General features: G+C 49.2%; 1 protein-coding gene across 6 annotated transcripts in view; it reads right to left on the bottom strand.

Moving 5' to 3' along the window:
- Nucleotides 1–17918, bottom strand: part of DLGAP2 (DLG associated protein 2) — a 923452-nt gene that overhangs the window by 70551 nt on the left and 834983 nt on the right. For all 6 annotated transcript variants that reach the window (XM_054243655.2, XM_054243654.2, XM_054243652.2 and 3 more), the window contains 2 exons: nt 13810–13957; nt 7025–7244 (listed from right to left, as the gene is read on the bottom strand). In XM_054243655.2, coding sequence (XP_054099630.1) covers nt 7025–7244; nt 13810–13957 — 368 coding nt within the window. The remainder of the gene's footprint in view (nt 1–7024; nt 7245–13809; nt 13958–17918) is intronic.

Below are 17918 nucleotides of genomic sequence, written 5' to 3'. Positions count from 1 at the left end.
TGTGAATGCGGGGCTGAGATGACCACTCAGGGCACTTAGGCTGAGGGCTGAGGTTTTCAGAACGTTTGTTATGACTTCAGTATTTACCAAAACCTACCGAGAGCTGAGGGTTGAGGTTTATGGAACATCTGCACCTCCCTCTATCCGGGTTTGTCCTGCTCAGTCCTGAAGTCTCAGCCGAGCTCTTCCTGCAGGTGGAAGATGTCCGGGTGCTGCACGCTGCTGCCACCCTGGCTTTCCCTGGGATTCCATATCGGTCTGCACACATTCCGCAGTACCCAGCGGGTGTGCCACGGCTGACGAGCAGCTGTTTCCAGACTGTAGTGCTTCTGTGTTCAGAGAGCACCTGGCGCAGCGGCTGGCACACAGCAAACACTTATATAAATGCTCACGATAGAAATGTCATTTGATCTTTTATTTAGAATCTTCAGTTGGCCTATAGATGATTGTTCCTTATTCTAGTTCAATTTTTATGTTTCTAAAACAAAGGGATCCCATGTGACTTTTTTCATTCATGTCCTCTGCTCTTTGTTCACTGAAATGCGGCTTTTCATCACCTCGTGGGGTGTTCAGGTGGTCCTGGCGGTGCAAGCATTTGACTGGTGGAAAGCTATGACCTGAGGCGACAAGTCAGAGTGCCCCAAGCAACAATGTGTGTGCCGGAGCCTGGCCTACCTGTGGAGCCCTACAGGTCACATGCCCTCAGCAACAATGTGTGTGCCAGAGCCTGGCCTACCTGTGGAGCCCTACAGGTCACATGCCCCAAGCAACGATGTGTGTGCCAGAGCCTGGCCTACCTGTGGAGCCCTACAGGTCACATGCCCTCAGCAACGATGTGTGTGCCGGAGCCTGGCCTACCTGTGGAGCCCTACAGGTCACATGCCCCAAGCAACGATGTGTGTGCCGGAGCCTGGCCTACCTGTGGAGCCCTACAGGTCACATGCCCTCAGCAACGATGTGTGTGCTGGAGCCTGGCCTACCTGTGGAGTCCTGGTGTTTGACTGACAGCCCCATGGAAAAGGCGTGTTTGAGGGAATCTTCTGGTTTTCAGATTTTGTGGCTTTTACAGAACGTCCAGCTGCTCATTCTCCCAGTAAAGAGCTAAACATTCTTCCCAAAGCCTTTCCCCAGATAGCGCGTCTTATTTGAATTCTGCAGGGAGGCTGGCTGCAGGGCCTCCTTGCCAGCCATCTGGGAAGGGAGCAGAGGAGGGCAAGGGGCCTGTCAGAGGCACGTGGGCCTGGAAAGGCTGCACTCCACACACCTGGTCCCCAAGCAGCACGTCTGCTGAGACATCCTGAGCTGGCCAGTGGCCAGAAGGGCTCTCCCACCTGCGGTGCTGCGAGCTCTGCAGCCATCGGCCGGGTCTCCCAAGTGCTGTCAGTGTGGCCTGACACGCCTGCACATGCCCTGTGGTATTTTATGATTTCAAATAATCTTTATTGGCCAAAACATTTTCTGAATAGCCCAGCTGACATCCATTTTGTTTCATTCTCTACTTTTTCAAATTAAAGTTTTAACACATGTTCATCATCTCGTCATGGAAACTTGCAGCTCAGTTACACAGTAACGTGACCACACCAGGCCCTGGACCAGAAGGTTGAGGCCACACGCTTATTCCGTGAGGAAACGTCCCCAGGCTCACAGCCCTGAGAGTATGTTCTTCGTGAAAAGGTAAATGAAGTAAGACACTGTCTTCTATTGTCGAAGGTTAAAATCGGAAGGATTAAATACATCATCATATTTTGTTCAAACAGAGGGAGGCCAGCAAAGAAGTAAAATTTTAAAACAGCAACAAAAAAACATAGTATTGAAAACCAGTGATCCTACCTCTGACATTCAAGGTACCGCAATAGAGACAGAAGTTTTCTCCTATACGTGGGCAAGTATCTATCTTGGAAATGGAATTACCATGCACCCTTGGGAGACAAATTGCTATAGAAATACAAATAAACTGTCTGTGGCTGTTTCCTCTGCCATCCTCTCTATAGATTTTCCCTTTGTCTTAATGACTTCTAGAAAATTTCTGACCCAGAGAAAAATCATTATAATCTAATTTTATATTATTTTCCTTCGCAATATCAATAATATTCCCTCCCTGGAAAAACTGGGTGAGAGGTGTATTTGGGCAAGTAAAGCAATCCAATAAATCATTTCACAGATGAGAAAGAAGCCATGTGTGAAATGAAAGTTAGATGTTTTCAAAATCACTTCATTTAAGGAGAGGACACTAATCAATATGCAGCGTTTTCCAAAATGAGAGAAACGGGGGACGAGGGAACGCTGATGCATGTGGGAATGTTTATCGTGTTCTTATTTGAGTTGGTCGGCGAGTAGATTAAAAGGCTCTATTCAGCTGAATCACCAGCTGCCTTTAAAGGTTGAGTGAGGCCGGGCATGGTGGCTCACGCCTGTAATCCCAGCACTTTGGGAGGCCGAGGTGAGTGGATCACAAGTTCAAGAGATGGAGACCATCCTGGTCAACAAGGTGAAACCCTGTCTCTACTAAAAATACAAAAACTAGCTGGGTATGGTGGTGTGCGCCTGTAGTTCCAGCTACTCGGGAGGCTGAGGCAGGAGAATTGGTTGAACCCAGGAGGCGGAGGTTGTGGTGAGCCAAGATCGTGCCATTGCACTCCAGCCTGGGTAATAAGAGTGAAACTCCGTCTCAAAAAAAAAAAAAAAATACATAAAGGTTGAGTGAAAAAGGTTGAGTGAACTCGGCATTCTCAAACCAACAAGCATCCTCCGGGAACATCAACCTGTCCATGTTTAAAACAGATGGTCTTTATCCAGTCCATCCTTGATTGTCCATGTTTAAAACAGATGGTCTTTATCCAGTCCATCCTTGATTGTCCATGTTTAAAACAGATGGTCTTTATCCAGTCCATCCTTGACGGGCATTTTCCTCAGTCAAGTCTTTGCTAAATACCTAATGTAGGTGATGAGGGGATGGATGCAGCAAACCACCGTGCGTGGCATGTGTGAACTTATGTAACAGTCTTGCAAGATCTGCACATGTACCCCAGAACTTAAATTAAAAAATGCAAAAATTAAAAAAAACAGGTGGTCTAATACGTATTTTTAAATTCTCAATACATCTTTCATGCATATATTCAATATTTATTATGTGAATATTATACATTCGTATTTCTACAAGGTGAAACAATCTAATAATAACAGCAACTTTTATCTTTTGAGCCTGCATAAAGTAACATGTTTAAATAAATCTTATTATTCAAAGTGCTCACTTTGGAATGTTTTCAAAAATAACTCTTTGGAATTATTTTCAGGAGCTAGTTTTAGAAAGAAAATCATAAAGGAAAGTCAATGTGTCAAATAGCCTCTCTCCGTATATGCACAGGCACACATATGCACACATATCAGTGAAGGAGAGCTCTTGAACGTGAGTGTTAGTCCATGAATTTCCAAGTGTTTATATATAAAAGTAAGAAGTATTTAAGTAGAAAAATTTGCAATCCACTTGACTTATTGGCAGGAAGCTCTGGATCAAAGTTGAAATTCAGCTATCTAGGCACGATTATCTAGGCACCTACGTCCTGCACATTTTGATAGTTTTCTGCCATAATTTTGTTTTCCCGGACAGGGATTTTTCATTTCTTTATAATCTTGTTAAATAGACTGCATTGTATGTCATCTAAATTTTATTTAGCAAATGAAGATTTAAATATTTAATATGCAATACTTAGGGTAAAATGGGAAACAGAAGAGGTTAGTGATTAATCTGTGCGTGCGTTTCCTCACAGGGTACCTCGTAACCCTACAGTGCTATGAATCTCCCTCAGTGCTTTTCCTTTCTCTGTTCACTGGACTCGCAGACTCTCCCATAACTCGGAGAGTCCCCTGCATCACTTAGAGGAAATTCTGACTCAAAACTAGGCAAAGATCCAGTGGAAACTCTGAATAGAATCTTTTTTTCTGTGTGATTTATTTGGTATGTGCATTTTTGGAATACAAAATATACATGGTAAAAATTGCATCCGTATAAATTAAAATTTTAGTGTGAGCTCAGAACTGTTTCTTATCTCTGTAAAATCTGTTTTATTTTTGTTCTCGCTATAAAGACAGCCCTGAAGACAGTAACGTCCTTTTCTACGAGGTAATCATTGTCTCAAAGCATTCCTGAAGACCGTGCAAGTGCGTAACTGTTTATTTGCTCCTAAGAGACAGTGAACACCTCGGGGAGGGGACATGAGGAATGATCTCCTGGGGTGCTGTTTTTCAACGCAGTAATTGTAAATCTCAGGGCTTCCCTGAGTCTAATTTTTTCTATGTTCACATCAGGGCAGAGCATGTGAGACCATGCTTCGCCTCGGGGCAGGGGTGAGCAGAGCAGGCCACAGCAGAGGACAACAGGAGGCTATACCCGCCACCCACGAGCCTCCCACGAGCCTTCCGGTGCCTGCGCCTCCGGACCGTGTTGTCAGGCCCGTGGGTTTCCCTCGGGCAGGTCCTGGGCACCGGCCTCCCTCGAACGCCAAGCCCAGGCTCAGCCAGGATCTGTTGCCCTCTCTCCCCAAGCCCATGGCTCAGCGTCGAAGAAACCTCTGCCACACGAAAAGAACACCGAGAACCCACAGCTTGCTTTGAAAAGTAATCTTTAAGCTTATGTGAATGAATTATCCACGGCTGCAACTTCTTTTGAATACAGCAGAAGGAGAGAGTCAGCAAAGAACAAGCACGAGGGCTGATAGCGAGGACGGGACGGAACGCGGTGTGAATATGGGATGGAACGCGGTGTGAATATGGGATGGAATGCGGTGTGAATGCGGTGAGGACGGGACGGGACGCGGTTTGAATGCGGTGAGGACGGGACAGGACGCGGTGTGAATGCAGTGAGGACGGGACGGGACAGAACACGGTGTGAATATGGGATGGGACGCGGTGTGAATGCGGTGAGGACGGGACGGAACGCGGTGTGAATGCGGTGAGGACGGGACGGGACGGGACGCGGTTTGAATGCGGTGAGGACGGGACGGGACGCGGTTTGAATGCGGTGAGGACGGGACGGGACGCGGTGTGAATGCGGTGAGGACGGGACGGAACGCGGTTTGAATATGGGATGGAACGCGGTTTGAATGCGGTGAGGACGGGACAGGACGCGGTGTGAATATGGGATGGAACGCGGTGTGAATGCGGTGAGGACGGGACAGGACGCGGTTTGAATATGGGATGGAACGCGGTTTGAATGCGGTGAGGACGGGACAGGACGCGGTTTGAATATGGGATGGAACGCGGTTTGAATGCGGTGAGGACGGGACAGGACGCGGTGTGAATATGGGATGGAACGCGGTGTGAATGCGGTGAGGACGGGACGGGACGCGGTGTGAATGCGGTGAGGACGGGACGGGATGCGGTGTGAATGCGGTGAGGACGGGACGGGACGCGGTTTGAATGCGGTGAGGACGGGACGGGACGCGGTGTGAATGCGGTGAGGACGGGACGGAACGCGGTTTGAATATGGGATGGAATGCGGTTTGAATGCGGTGAGGACGGGACAGGACGCGGTGTGAATATGGGATGGAACACGGTGTGAATGCGGTGAGGACGGGACAGGACGCGGTTTGAATATGGGATGGAACGCGGTGTGAATGCGGTGAGGACGGGACAGGACGCGGTGTGAATGCGGTGAGGACGGGACAGGACGCGGTTTGAATGCAGTGAGGACGGGACGGGACGCGGTTTGAATGCGGTGAGGACGGGACAGGACGCGGTTTGAATGCAGTGAGGACGGGATGGAAAGCGGTTTGAATGCGGTGAGGACGGGACGGGACGCGGTTTGAATGCAGTGAGGATGGGACGGAAAGCGGTTTGAATGCGGTGAGGACGGGACGGGACGCGGTTTGAATGCAGTGAGGACGGGACGGGACGCGGTTTGAATGCAGTGAGGACGGGACGGGACGCGGTTTGAACGCGGTGAGGACGGGACGGGACGCGGTTTGAATGCGGTTCCTCCTCCTCCATCCACAGACGCTGCCACGAAGCACAGGGATAGTACTGACTGCAGGCCGCGGTGATGCTGTAGTTTGTAATTCTGCAAAGTGCAATCTCCTGGAATTCTTGTTCACTTTAGCACTGAAACAAACCAAGACCTATTCATGGGTCTCACACACTTCTGCCTGAATTTCTCTTTGCTTCTCTCCTGCGGTGTCTGCTGTCGCTAATGTGATTTATCATGAACAGAAATGTGTTCTATTTCCCGCCAGAGCTGTCCTTTAAATTCCTACAATACCGCTGCAGCACTGCAGACCCTCTGGTCTTCAGAACACCTCACTCCCTGTCACTGTGTCATTTCATAGCTCCTCTCCTTAGCCGCTATGTGCCGCCTGGCGAGCTTTTATTGCTTGCTGTGTTTTATGGGTTTCTCCAGGCCATGTATATTCATCGTGTTATAGAAATAACATATTAGGCAGTAAAATATTAGGCAGTGATATTTAGTTTGGACGGTAAATTTTCAAAGGGGTGGGAATGGTTTTCCATGAGAACTAGAGGACATTGCCAGGCCGAGTCTTCAGAGGTCTAAGATGATTAGTGCATCTGTGTTAATGATGGACCTGCTCACTGGCAGCGAGTCGTGTTTGCAGATCTGATTACTGAGCCAGAGACCAGCCGGCCGGACATTGCTACGGGAAGCCTGGGAGTGACCACCGCTCATCAGCCAAAATCTCAGTGCAACCCATTAAACTTTGCTATTTAAAACTTGATCACCTTCCAAATGTTAGCACTTGCATTTTTTTCTAATCTATAAAACTTTCTAAAAGTTATAGTTGAACATTTTCAGGAAGCTTGATAATTAGTAGATTTCACTCTAAGAAAAAGAAAGGTTATTTCTAAGAGACAAAGCAGGCTTGTGAATGCAACAGTGTGACAAATGCAATTAGGAAACGTTACTTGTCAGGAGAGCACATTGTACCTGTGGTGCTGCAGGCACCGCTCCTTCTAGGGTAAAGGGAGGTGCACCCACAGAGTCCCTGCGGGAAGGCTGAAAGTGGCGTTCTCTTACCTGCTGTTGACCTGATGGTGGAGGTGATGTCGGAGGGTGTCATCATGGGGATACATTCGTCATCTTGGGAGTAGCCGGCTTGAATGGCTCGAAGGTAGCTGTGACTCCTCGTTCGGAAACATCCCGGGAGGTCGAGGGCGTCCATGGCCTGAGATTCGACTTCGCTGAAGACGGACTCACATACGGATTCAAACTGCCCATTGACCTCCGCCTCGCTCACCTGCAATCATCAACAGCACACGTGATGCCCCGGCCCTCCAGGGTCACTATTGCCGTGTTAGAGAGAGCCAGGAGGGCACATTCACTCCATGGCACCCCTTCACGGCCTCGTATTTCAGCATTGCTAACTTGAAATCAGCGTGGACATTGGCTGAGCTTGGGAAATGGATCATTGGGTTATCCCCTTACAAAACACTTAGGCAAACAGCCTATTCCAAGTGTTGAAGTTCTGGGGACCCACCAGGTGAAGCTTCAAGGTACGGCTGACAGTTATTACAATGTTTGAGAGAGACAGAACTTGTGAAAGATTAGCAAAGCAGCTGGTACAAAGTACGTGTTCAGAATCGATTTCTTCCTTCTCTCTCCCCACATGACTGTCTCACCTTTCAAGCTACTTATGGCACGATGGCTCCAGGAGCTGAGGCCGTTTCAGGGAAAGCACATTAGGTGCACACACTCCCCAGTGCTTTTTCAGAATGGGCACCTGCTTCTACCCATTGCCACAGCAACCAATCACACATTTGCCTTCTGAACCCAGCCAGTACTGCAGCACACATCTGAGTCCAGGCGAGAAAGAAATGGCTGTATTGGTGTTTCTGTCCACATGAAATGCGTTCGTTACCTAAATTCCAGCCTTTTTTCTTCTTCCTTAGGTTAGGATATTAGTATACTCACTTCATTGGATAGTTTAGCAGATAAAGCACTTATTATCCAGCCTATGTTTAATTTCCAGCTATGGAGTTACCCTGGGGCCCTAAATGTTTCAACTGCATTTGAAGAAAACTCATCCTGGCTTGAGTGGTGGGGATCTCAGTGGATGTGCCCACGCTGGCGTGGCTGCGGGGTGAGTCACCGCCGTGGCTTAGGGTGGTTGACCAGGAGGCAATGCCCGGCCCCTGGGTCTCCTGGTGGCTATTCTGGTGTATTCCCATGAGCCAAATCTAGATATTTTGGTTTTGTTTGTTTGTTTGTTTTGAGATGGAGTCTTGCTTCGTGGCCCAGGCTGGAGTGCAGGGGCGTGATCTCAGCTCACTGCTACCTCCATCTCCCATGTTCAAGCAATTCTCCTGCCTCAGCCTCCTGAGTAGCTGGGATTACAGGAGCCCATAATTAGCCACCATGCCTGGCTAATGACCATACCTGGCTAATTTTTATATTTTTGGTAGAGACAGGGTTTCGCCATATTGGCCAGGCTGGTCTTGAACCCGGACCTCAGGTCATCCACCTGCCTCAGCCTCCTGAAGTGCTGGGATTTCAGGTGTGAGCCACTGTGCCTGGCCCAAATAGGGAGGTTTTAAATGGAAACCCAACAAAGTAGAATATTGGACTGAAAAGGTGTTGCAGGGACCAGGTGGAAGGAATGAGGATTTTCAGAATGGAAAGCTGAACACAGGCTGGTTACACAGGGCTCAGAGACAGGCTGTCGCACAGCACAGAGGGAAACCAGGTGACTGGGACCGTGACCAGTGACCCCTCTCTTCCAGTTCTCATCATAGTCTGTGGGCCTCCCCCAGGGCACATCTCACACATGTCAACATGCATGTGCAATTGGGATGCTTGTTTGTGACACCTGTGAACGAGGGCCAGGCTCTCCGGAAGCATCGGGGCTTGGGGACAGGGCAGGAGCAGCCCCCACGGTGCAGACACAGCCTCCTTCCACCTGTGGGTCATCTCCTCGTCCCACCCCTCCTGCTGCAGAGACCTTGGCTGGAAACCTGGGAGTCCGCCTGGACCTCCGGCAGGTCCCAGGCATCTGGATTCACCCTTCAAGCCCACCTGCTGCTCTTGGGCCTCAGTTTCTCCTTTGTGCTTTGGCCTTCGTCTCTCCCTGTCCTCCACCCTGCCACATCCTCACAGCTGCCCATGACTGTGTATCTCTGTCTTAGTCTAGCAGCATTCCATTTGATGTTCTCACCAGCACAGTGTTCGAGCTGAGCACAGATTCCTCAGCACGGCCCTCCGGGGTCCGGCCACTGCTCCCCACCAGACAGATTCTGCACCCCTTTCCCGAACAGGAGCCACACACTCAAGTTGCAGAAAGTCACGCCATCCTTGAAACCACCCTCCGTCTGTCTCTTTTGCTTCTGAGGATGAACAAGCTTATCCCTCTCTCTGCCATAATTTCTCCCCACTTCCGTCCCCTTTGCTCTCCACAGCTGCAGACCTCAGCTGGGTGGTCACTTTCTCCAGGGTGGTCCCCCATATGCGGCTGGGGAGATGCTAGGGTCCCACCATGCTGGACACATTCACATCACAGCTCACAGCTACAAGCTGTCAGCAAATGCTCACTTCTCTGTCTTTGCTCAGTTTTCTTTCAAAACCAGATGCTATTTCCCCCCCGCCTCCTGTTTCTCTGTGTGCCTTTCCCTCCCTCCCTTCCTCCCTCCCTCCTTCCTTTCCTTCCTTTTCCCTCTCTCTTTCTCCCCTCACCACTCCCATTCAGATTCTCTTCTTGGTTCTCCCAGGGATGTGTGAGAGCCCAAAGCACCAACAACTTCCTGAACCCCCTGGATTATGTTGGGGATACATTTTAAAAATGCACTGTTTTAACATCAGATTAGTCTTTTCCTCTAGTTGTCAGCAGAGTAAAAGGCAGAGTCAAGGAAGCAGGTTCCCCGTCACACCGTTGCTGACTCTGAGTTCAGTGCCGTGGACCTCTCTGCTTTTGCCCTGAGGTTACCTATGTGGTGGAAGGATGGCCCCTCTCCCCAAAAAGTCTTAGTGAGCTGAACCCAGCACTGGCCCTTGAGAGACAGAGGGTGAGCAAAGGGCAGTGGAGCCTGGAGCCACCTGCAGGGAGACAGACCAATGCCGGGCTGGAGAAAGAGTTGGCACAACGCTGCAGGATGGCCTTTTCCAGAAAGGTCTGAGGATTTCTGACATGGGACAGAGACAGACAAAGTCAGGCAGGCACAACCAGGACACAGCTGGTGAGACGGCCTCAGTGACCCGGGACACAGCTGATGAGACGGCCTCAGTGACCCGGGACACAGCTGATGAGACGGCCTCAGTGACCCGGGACACAGCTGATGAGACGGCCTCAGTGACCCGGGACACAGATGGTGAGACGGCCTCAGTGACCCGGGACACAGCTGATGAGACGGCCTCAGTGACCCGGGACACAGCTGGTGAGACGGCCTCAGTGACCCGGGACACAGCTGGTGAGACGGCCTCAGTGACCCGGGACACAGCTGGTGAGACGGCCTCAGTGACCCGGGACACAGCTGGTGAGACGGCCTCAGTGACCCGGGACACAGCTGGTGAGACGGCCTCAGTGACCCGGGACACAGCTGGTGAGACGGCCTCAGTGACCCGGGACACAGCTGGTGAGACGGCCTCAGTGACCCGGGACACAGCTGGTGAGACGGCCTCAGTGACCCGGGACACAGCTGGTGAGACGGCCTCAGTGACCCGGGACACAGCTGGTGAGACGGCCTCAGTGACCCGGGACACAGCTGGTGAGACGGCCTCAGTGACCCGGGACACAGCTGGTGAGACGGCCTCAGTGACCTGGCAGAGTGCTTGGAAACACGCAGAGGCTTGGAAACAGGACATTTTTCTGGACCATGAATTTCTTCCAATCTAAGTTTTCACTTAAGTAGAATTTTACAGAAAAGCCTTAGATTGTGTCAGTCATGTCAAAGACCTAATGCAGACAGCGTGAGGTCAGAATCTGTGTAAGGCCTGCGTCGCCTCAGTGGACACCCTCCTGCAAGCCCAGCCCCGCTGCCCTCGCTCCTGAAGAAGAGAACCCATTAACCTGTGTGTGCATTTCAAAAACAGAAGCTGACATCTCAGCAGGACCCTCAGCTATGCTTCCAGCTACAAAGGCTCATCAATGAAGTTCTAGACATGAAGGTTCTAGACTCCTCCCCCAAAGAAATAAAGAGTGAGGAGCATCTTAAAGTTTAATTCCAGCAGGGAATTAAAATGATCGTTCACTCAGACCTCCCAAAACTCTCAGGACACACAGACCTCCTGCTGAGACAATCAGGACACCCGGACCTCCCGCCGAGACTCTGGGGGACACCCGGACCTCCTCTCATGAGTTCATGAGCTGCAGGAAGCCCCGGCAGAGCCCAGCTACTGAGGTTGCAATCAGGAAGTGGCATAGACACAAGCATCTCTCACAGGACTTTGGTTAGATTGTAAATTCCCTTTTTGTGCTTGAGAAAAAAGTTGAGTGTAAAATATAAAGGGCAAACTTTTAACGAACTTTGGTTTCTCATCAAATTCACGGCTCTCCCGAGTCCGAAGTGTTAGTGATTCCACACATCCCACCCTGGTCCACGGCAACTGCCTCCTCCTTCCTGAATTGTTGGGTTTCGTGGCTGAGGGGTGGACAATCGTGGACGTGTGTTTCTGGGTGTGATACAGTCCCCCACCTACCACCAGCATTCCAGGATTACTTTAAATAACAGTATATATATATTTTAATAATTCAATACTGAGTTCAATTTAAAGTTACACCACAGAACTCTGCGATGGGAATGACTTAGAATTCTAAATTTCAAAGTTGTTAAATAAACCCCTAACCCCCAACCTATCTGCTTAACCATTGTTTCCAACGACGAATCCTTTCAGATAGAAAAAGATGTGAGAAAGCGTTATTTTTACTGACTTATTTTTGTAGATACCATCTTGGGTTCATTGAAAGCAGGATGACGAGAGACCTAGTACATTTAGCTTACATTTACCCCCGAAATGCCAAGCCGCAGAGAGCCTCTTACGGTTTCCTGAGAGCATTTAAAGATGCATGAAATCCATTTAATTAGTCTGTGGAAAGCATTAGAGAGGCATGACCGTATCTCTGATGAGACAACTCTGCCCTTCTGTTTAAACCTTTTGTTGGGTTATCCTGTTTGAAGGTGTGTTTTGGTAAACTAGGTTATATCAACTGGAAGGGAAGGTGATAGCTTTAATATAAGGAAGTCTGCTGTATCCTTATCCCTGTGTAGGGAAAAGTCGTTACAAGGTGTCATTGGCTTTCGGTTACTCTGTTTAGTTAATGAGTATCTTCCAAAATCAACTTGGACCTCATGCTGAAATAGGATGTTTCCTCAGTTATTAAATAATGACAATTTTCTTGTTGCTGAGGATCAGCTGTTATTGTTTGCCGGGGGCTGGCTGGGAGTGGGCTGGCTGGGCACGTGGGCTGGCTGGGAGTGGGGGGCTGGCTGGGAGCGGGGGCTGGCTGGGAGCGGGGGCTGGATGACCCACCATTCCTGTTTGCCCAGGACTTGAGTGCAGGGCCAGGGATGGTCTTTCCTTGTCATTAGGAAAAAGTGCAGATCCTGCTGAAGATGAGAACTTAATCCCATTTCTGGAAGAAAAGTAGTGTCTGAATAGATAAAAGACGTGCTATCCTTCTTGAGGTGTGGAATAGGAAAATCCTTAATAGTTCAGTGGAAAAAGTTCAGAATACAACTTTCTGACGAGGAAAAAACCCTGCAAAATGAACAGACGATCTCACAAGGAATGTAAAGTGTTCGGCAGAAGAAAGACGTGTGCTGATGAACCCCGGGCACGCTACCCAGGGCTCACGGCAAGGTCTGCAGCCAGGAGGCCTGCCCAGAATCATATACGACTACTTATCATTATCATGGTAATAATAAGGGCTGCCATTTCTGAGTGCTTAGTATATTCTGGACTCTTTACCTAGTAACAGCCAGAATTCACTGCGTACGTCCTTTGTCACCCTCTAACTGCACAGAAAGCCCAGGCTCTTCATCCCTGCTCCACAGGAAGTCAGAGAACACGTTAGGTGTACAAACTCAAGCTCAGCTCGAGTACCGTTTTCAAAGGCATTTAAATTAGTAAGCAATGTGTTTAATTAAAATTATAAGATCTCCATTCTTCTTTGCCATATAACATAGGATGATTAGAATGAATGACACCTGCCCATTTTGTCACTGTGCGTTCTCAGCCCTGTCCGCCATGGGTCGGGGACCAGGGGGGCCTCCCTTTCACAGCCCCCATGTGTCAGGGAGCTGATTTTCACACCACCCCTCCCATGGTGCCTAGGGACCCTTCTCATGGCTGCTGTGCCTGTCCTGAAGTAAGTCCTGTCCTGGAGTGAGCCCGACGGGCAGGTCTCTGTGAGTGACACCAGGCAGTCCCCTCACAGGACCTTCTGAGGTGCAATTTGGGGGACACAGTTGAAAGCCACACTGCCAGAGCCTTTCCCTGGCCCCTTTTTACTGTAAAAATATCCTGGGGAGAAGGAAGAAAGCCTGTTCTTTATGAAGGAGAGAGGCCGAGAGAAGGAAGAAAGCCTGTGCTTTATGAAGGAGAGAGGCCGAGATGACCAGCCTTTCTGTCACCACTTTCTCAGAAAAAAATCAACAATGCAAAAAGGATATAGAGTTATAAGTGTCGAAAAGAATAAGTTCACGAGTGTTTAATCAGCCAGAGCTGATTCCAGGTGGAACCCCCTGCGCCGTGGTCTTGCACGAGTGCTGCTGACCAGGAGGGCAGTGCCATTGCAGCCTGTGCAGCCAGGGCCTCACGAGACCAGCTGGCTCGGGAGACTGGACCCCAGGGAGAAAGGGCGAAGGGACCCCGACCTGGCTCACGCAGCTGGCCTGGCTCAGGGTGCTGACGGCCCTCATGTAGCTCTGGTTCCGGGAGCGGAATTTCGGGGAGTTGTAGTTCGCGGCGGGGTCCAGGCTGTGGCCAACAGGCATGTCACTTGCAGCTTGCAGGTAGCTCTGGCTACAGGAAAGAAGAAAGGAGAAAGGCATTTGGTGAGCACCCACCACAGGCCAGAGATGGGAATCACCCACACCGAGAGGCTGTGGTCACACTTCCAGCTCAATGTCTGTGTCTTTCCATGGATAACTTTGCCTTATGCAAATATTCTGAGATTCACATTTACGAATGTGAATTTCATCAAAAGTAATAGGGGAGGCTATTTACAAAATTGCCTTTGGAACCTGAGATTTTATGGCCAGATAGTGAAATTAGGATCATTCCATATTAAAGAAATAAAGACGTGCTGAAAGGTGTAGTGACTCATACAGCACAAGAGCAGCCCCAGCTCCCGCACGGAGGCACGAGAGCAGCCCCAGCTCCCGCACGGAGGCACGAGAGCAGCCCCAGCTCCCGCACGGAGGCACGAGAGCAGCCCCAGCTCCTGAGCGGAAGCCGAAAGACTGAGAGCCTCATAAAAATTATTAGCTCTCTGGCAACTTTACATATTTTTTTAAAAATAACAGAAAAAAATACAAGGCTCGCTTTCAGTTTTAACTTATGCAGAGTTGTCCAGGTTACGTAATCTCAGCAAAGATAACAGGAGGGGGAAGCTGAGTGAAATCCAAACGCCCCTAAAAAATCAATGTGCTCTGGTCTTCCTTCTTGCCATTTTGTGAAATGTTAAAAGCACCGAAGAACCTGGCTGACTTTGGCAACCAAAGACCCAGCTCAGCTGCGGTGTCTGGGTAACCAGACCACTTTCAAGCTGTACTGACAGTCTTCCCACAAGGCAGTAAAATTCATGTTATCTTATCAAACGCTGTAGAAAAGTGGACAGAAATGACTGATTCTTCTTCTCTCCTTGGATCATCATAGGCACATAAAAATGTGTATAAATGTGAGGTGGGTGATTCAGGCTCCGCTCTCTTTTCCAAGTAAACCCTCCCTGCAGTTTTTCTCCAGTTTACTTCAGTCTTTAAAAATGGAATGCCAGAGAAAACACTGGACTGTGAATTCTTATTAAGTGACACTTACTCATTATAGATTTAAAGTCATGATTTCTGCTAAATATTTTTGCTTTAACAGAAAATGTACAACATATTCCAGCTCCTATCTTCCCCTTCCTGACTTAAAACAGGGAAGGAAGGAAGGAAGGAAGAAGAAAGGGAGAGAAAGAGAAAGGAGAGAGAGAAAGCAAAGGGAGGAAATTAGTTTTGAGCCAATTCTCGTTTTACTGTGCATTAAGCAAACGGTCTTCACACTGATGCCACTAATTCCCACTCTGCCTGGGCACATTGGGATGGGCATCTCTCTAGCAGGTGTGGGGACCACACCAGGGGCCCTGCCCCCTCCCCTCCTCTGTGACCCCCCCAGGTCAACTGCCAGTGAACAGAAGGTGAACAAACACAGACCCCTGCACTTGGCCGTGACCACAGAGCGTGCAGGTTCAAGAGTGGCAAAATGCCAGCAGCATCCTGAGACATGGCTGCAGGTTTGAGGCTGAGGTTGATGGATGTGTGGACCCATCCTGCGAGTGACCACTGCTGGCTTCCCGTGAATGTGTCCATGTGCCTGCGTGTGTTTTATACAGGAGGGTCGTGGGCAGGAGATAGAACCCCGAGGTATGGAGCCCCAGCAGACTGGCCTCAGGCGGATGCCCTGAGCCCTGACTCAGGCTCTTAGCTTGACTCACCTTTGCCTTTGCAGAAACACAAACTTTTCTGCTCTCTTTCTGTGTTTCCCTGAAATTGCTGGATTCATGCCTTCATTTCTACCCTTTGGTACTTTCTACCAGTTACCAATTTTCTTCCTATATAACAGCTGTCCCTTCTGATGAATACCACCGTTCTGCATTTTAACATTCTGAAACTGAGGTTGCCTTCTAGACAGAGAAAACCTAAAAGAAGGATTCTCGTCCTCTGGATCTGGTGTCCACAGTTTCTAACCAGTGCCTGGTGCGCGAATGAAGTGAGCACCTAAGGGCCACAGCTCATGACCCCGGTGGTTGCTGGACGGCCCTCACAGGTGGATCCATGCATTTTGTGAGTGTGTGTTTCAAATACGTGTTCTATCAATCATTCTTTTTGTTTCAAAATAGGGTGTGACACATACATTGCCACTGAAGAAAGCTAATGTTTTACAACACAGCCTCGCAATAGCTAACATTTTCTATGCACGGTTACTGACATGCCAATACATGTTCTGCATTGTCCTAACCCATTTCGTTTTTACAGCAGTGCTCTAAAGCAGGCCTCTTCCCAACCCTCCTCCTACGAACGTGGCATGAGATGTGCATTGGTGCCAGGTCACATGCTCAGTCTCGGGCGGGGTGGGGCAGCGCTCCCTTCTGAGTCCACGCAGCCTGGCTCGGGGATTCATGCTTAAAATCCCAAGGTCACAGCCGCTGAGTCATAGGAACATGGAGCCCAAAAGATCCCATCCTTTGGTACCACAGACTTTTTAATAGTTAAAAAACAACAAACAAAACCCCAGTCTCATTTCACTTAAGAGGCTTTTAAAAAATATTAGAAGGGCTCAGCATTTTATCATATGGAGTCCCAGAAGGCCAGCTGTCCTCCAGTCACAGATCAAAATCAAGAACTAGGACTTGGGTCGGGGGTCCCATCAAGACTGGGGGATGCACCCTCTGGCCACTCTGCTACGTGACACACGGTGAAGCCCCCAGCACAGCTAACCCCACAAAATCTGCCTGGATCTTTCCCTGAAAATCCTCCCCGGCCGTCCCCGGCCGTTTTGAAGTTGACTTTCAGCACCTTTGATTATCCCTCCAAGTGGTCATTCCTATGGCAGCCCAGTTGTCAGAAAGGAAGACAAACTGTGCTACAGACTTAGTAGCTTAGAAAATGTGTTTAAAAAGTGAAAAGTTTTCTAGAATGACCCAGAAATGTTTTTGTTCTACTTTTGCCTTTAGGATGTCGCTCATCCACGCACGGCGAGAGGGAAAGCCAGGCAGGTGAATCCGCAATCCAGGAGACAAAGAACGGCGGGACTCCTGCTCTTCAGCCTTGTTCTCGCCACGGCGGATGGTTCCAGAGCCGCTTGCTGAATCCAGGCTCAAAACCTCCTCTGTGACTTAGGCTGTTGTGAGAACAAAGGTACGTAACAAAGGCAACTCCCGAACGGGCCTCTGGCCTCAGCTGTTTAGATCCATCTAAACATGCTTGAAAACACACAATGTAACCATCTCCTTTGTGACCTTGGAAAGCAGTAGGGACTCTATGCAGGTCGTGCTAAGGAGATATTTAAGAATCTTTTTCATACTCAATGTGCTCATTCGAAATACACAGAGCATCTTTTCATTTCTATAAATGGGATCTGACGGGAGAAGCTCCCAAATAGAAGAAGCGCTTCTTCCACTGCATTAAATGGAAAATGGAACACGCTAAACAGCACTGTGAAGCACACGTCTGTGCGCACACATGTGTGTGTGCTGTGTGTGCACATGTGTGCACCATTCCACCTGCACAACGGAGCTTCTCAGAACACCTCTCAGTACACATCCCAAATAATATCACAATCAATGACTGGATTTCAGAAAATGGTTTCTTGGCCGGGTGCAGTGGCTCAAGCCTGTAATCCCAGCACTTTGGGAGGTCCAGGTGGGTGGATCACGAGGTCAAGAGATTGAGACCATCCTGGTCAACATGGTGAAACCCCGTCTCTACTAAAAATACAAAAAATTAGCTGGGCATGGTGGCGCGTGCTTGTAATCCCAGCTACTCGGGAGGCTGAGGCAGGATAATTGCCTGAACCCAGGAAGCGGAGGTTGCGGTGAGCCAAGATCGTGCCATTGCACTCCAGCTTGGGTAACAAGAGTGAAACTCCATCTCAAAAAAAAAAAAAATGGTTTCTTTCCAGATTATTTCCATATTCAGGGTAAAAGCATCCTTGCAGGAGATAAAGGCGTGTTGTTCCCTAATTGCACGTTTCGGGGGGAACCACATTTGCATCTCCCTGTTGG

This window comes from Callithrix jacchus, chromosome 13 (assembly GCF_049354715.1).
Source record: "Callithrix jacchus isolate 240 chromosome 13, calJac240_pri, whole genome shotgun sequence".
Lineage (NCBI taxonomy): Eukaryota > Metazoa > Chordata > Mammalia > Primates > Cebidae > Callithrix > Callithrix jacchus.
Note: the sequence above shows the minus strand (reverse complement) of the source record. Positions and strands in the feature narration are given on the sequence as shown.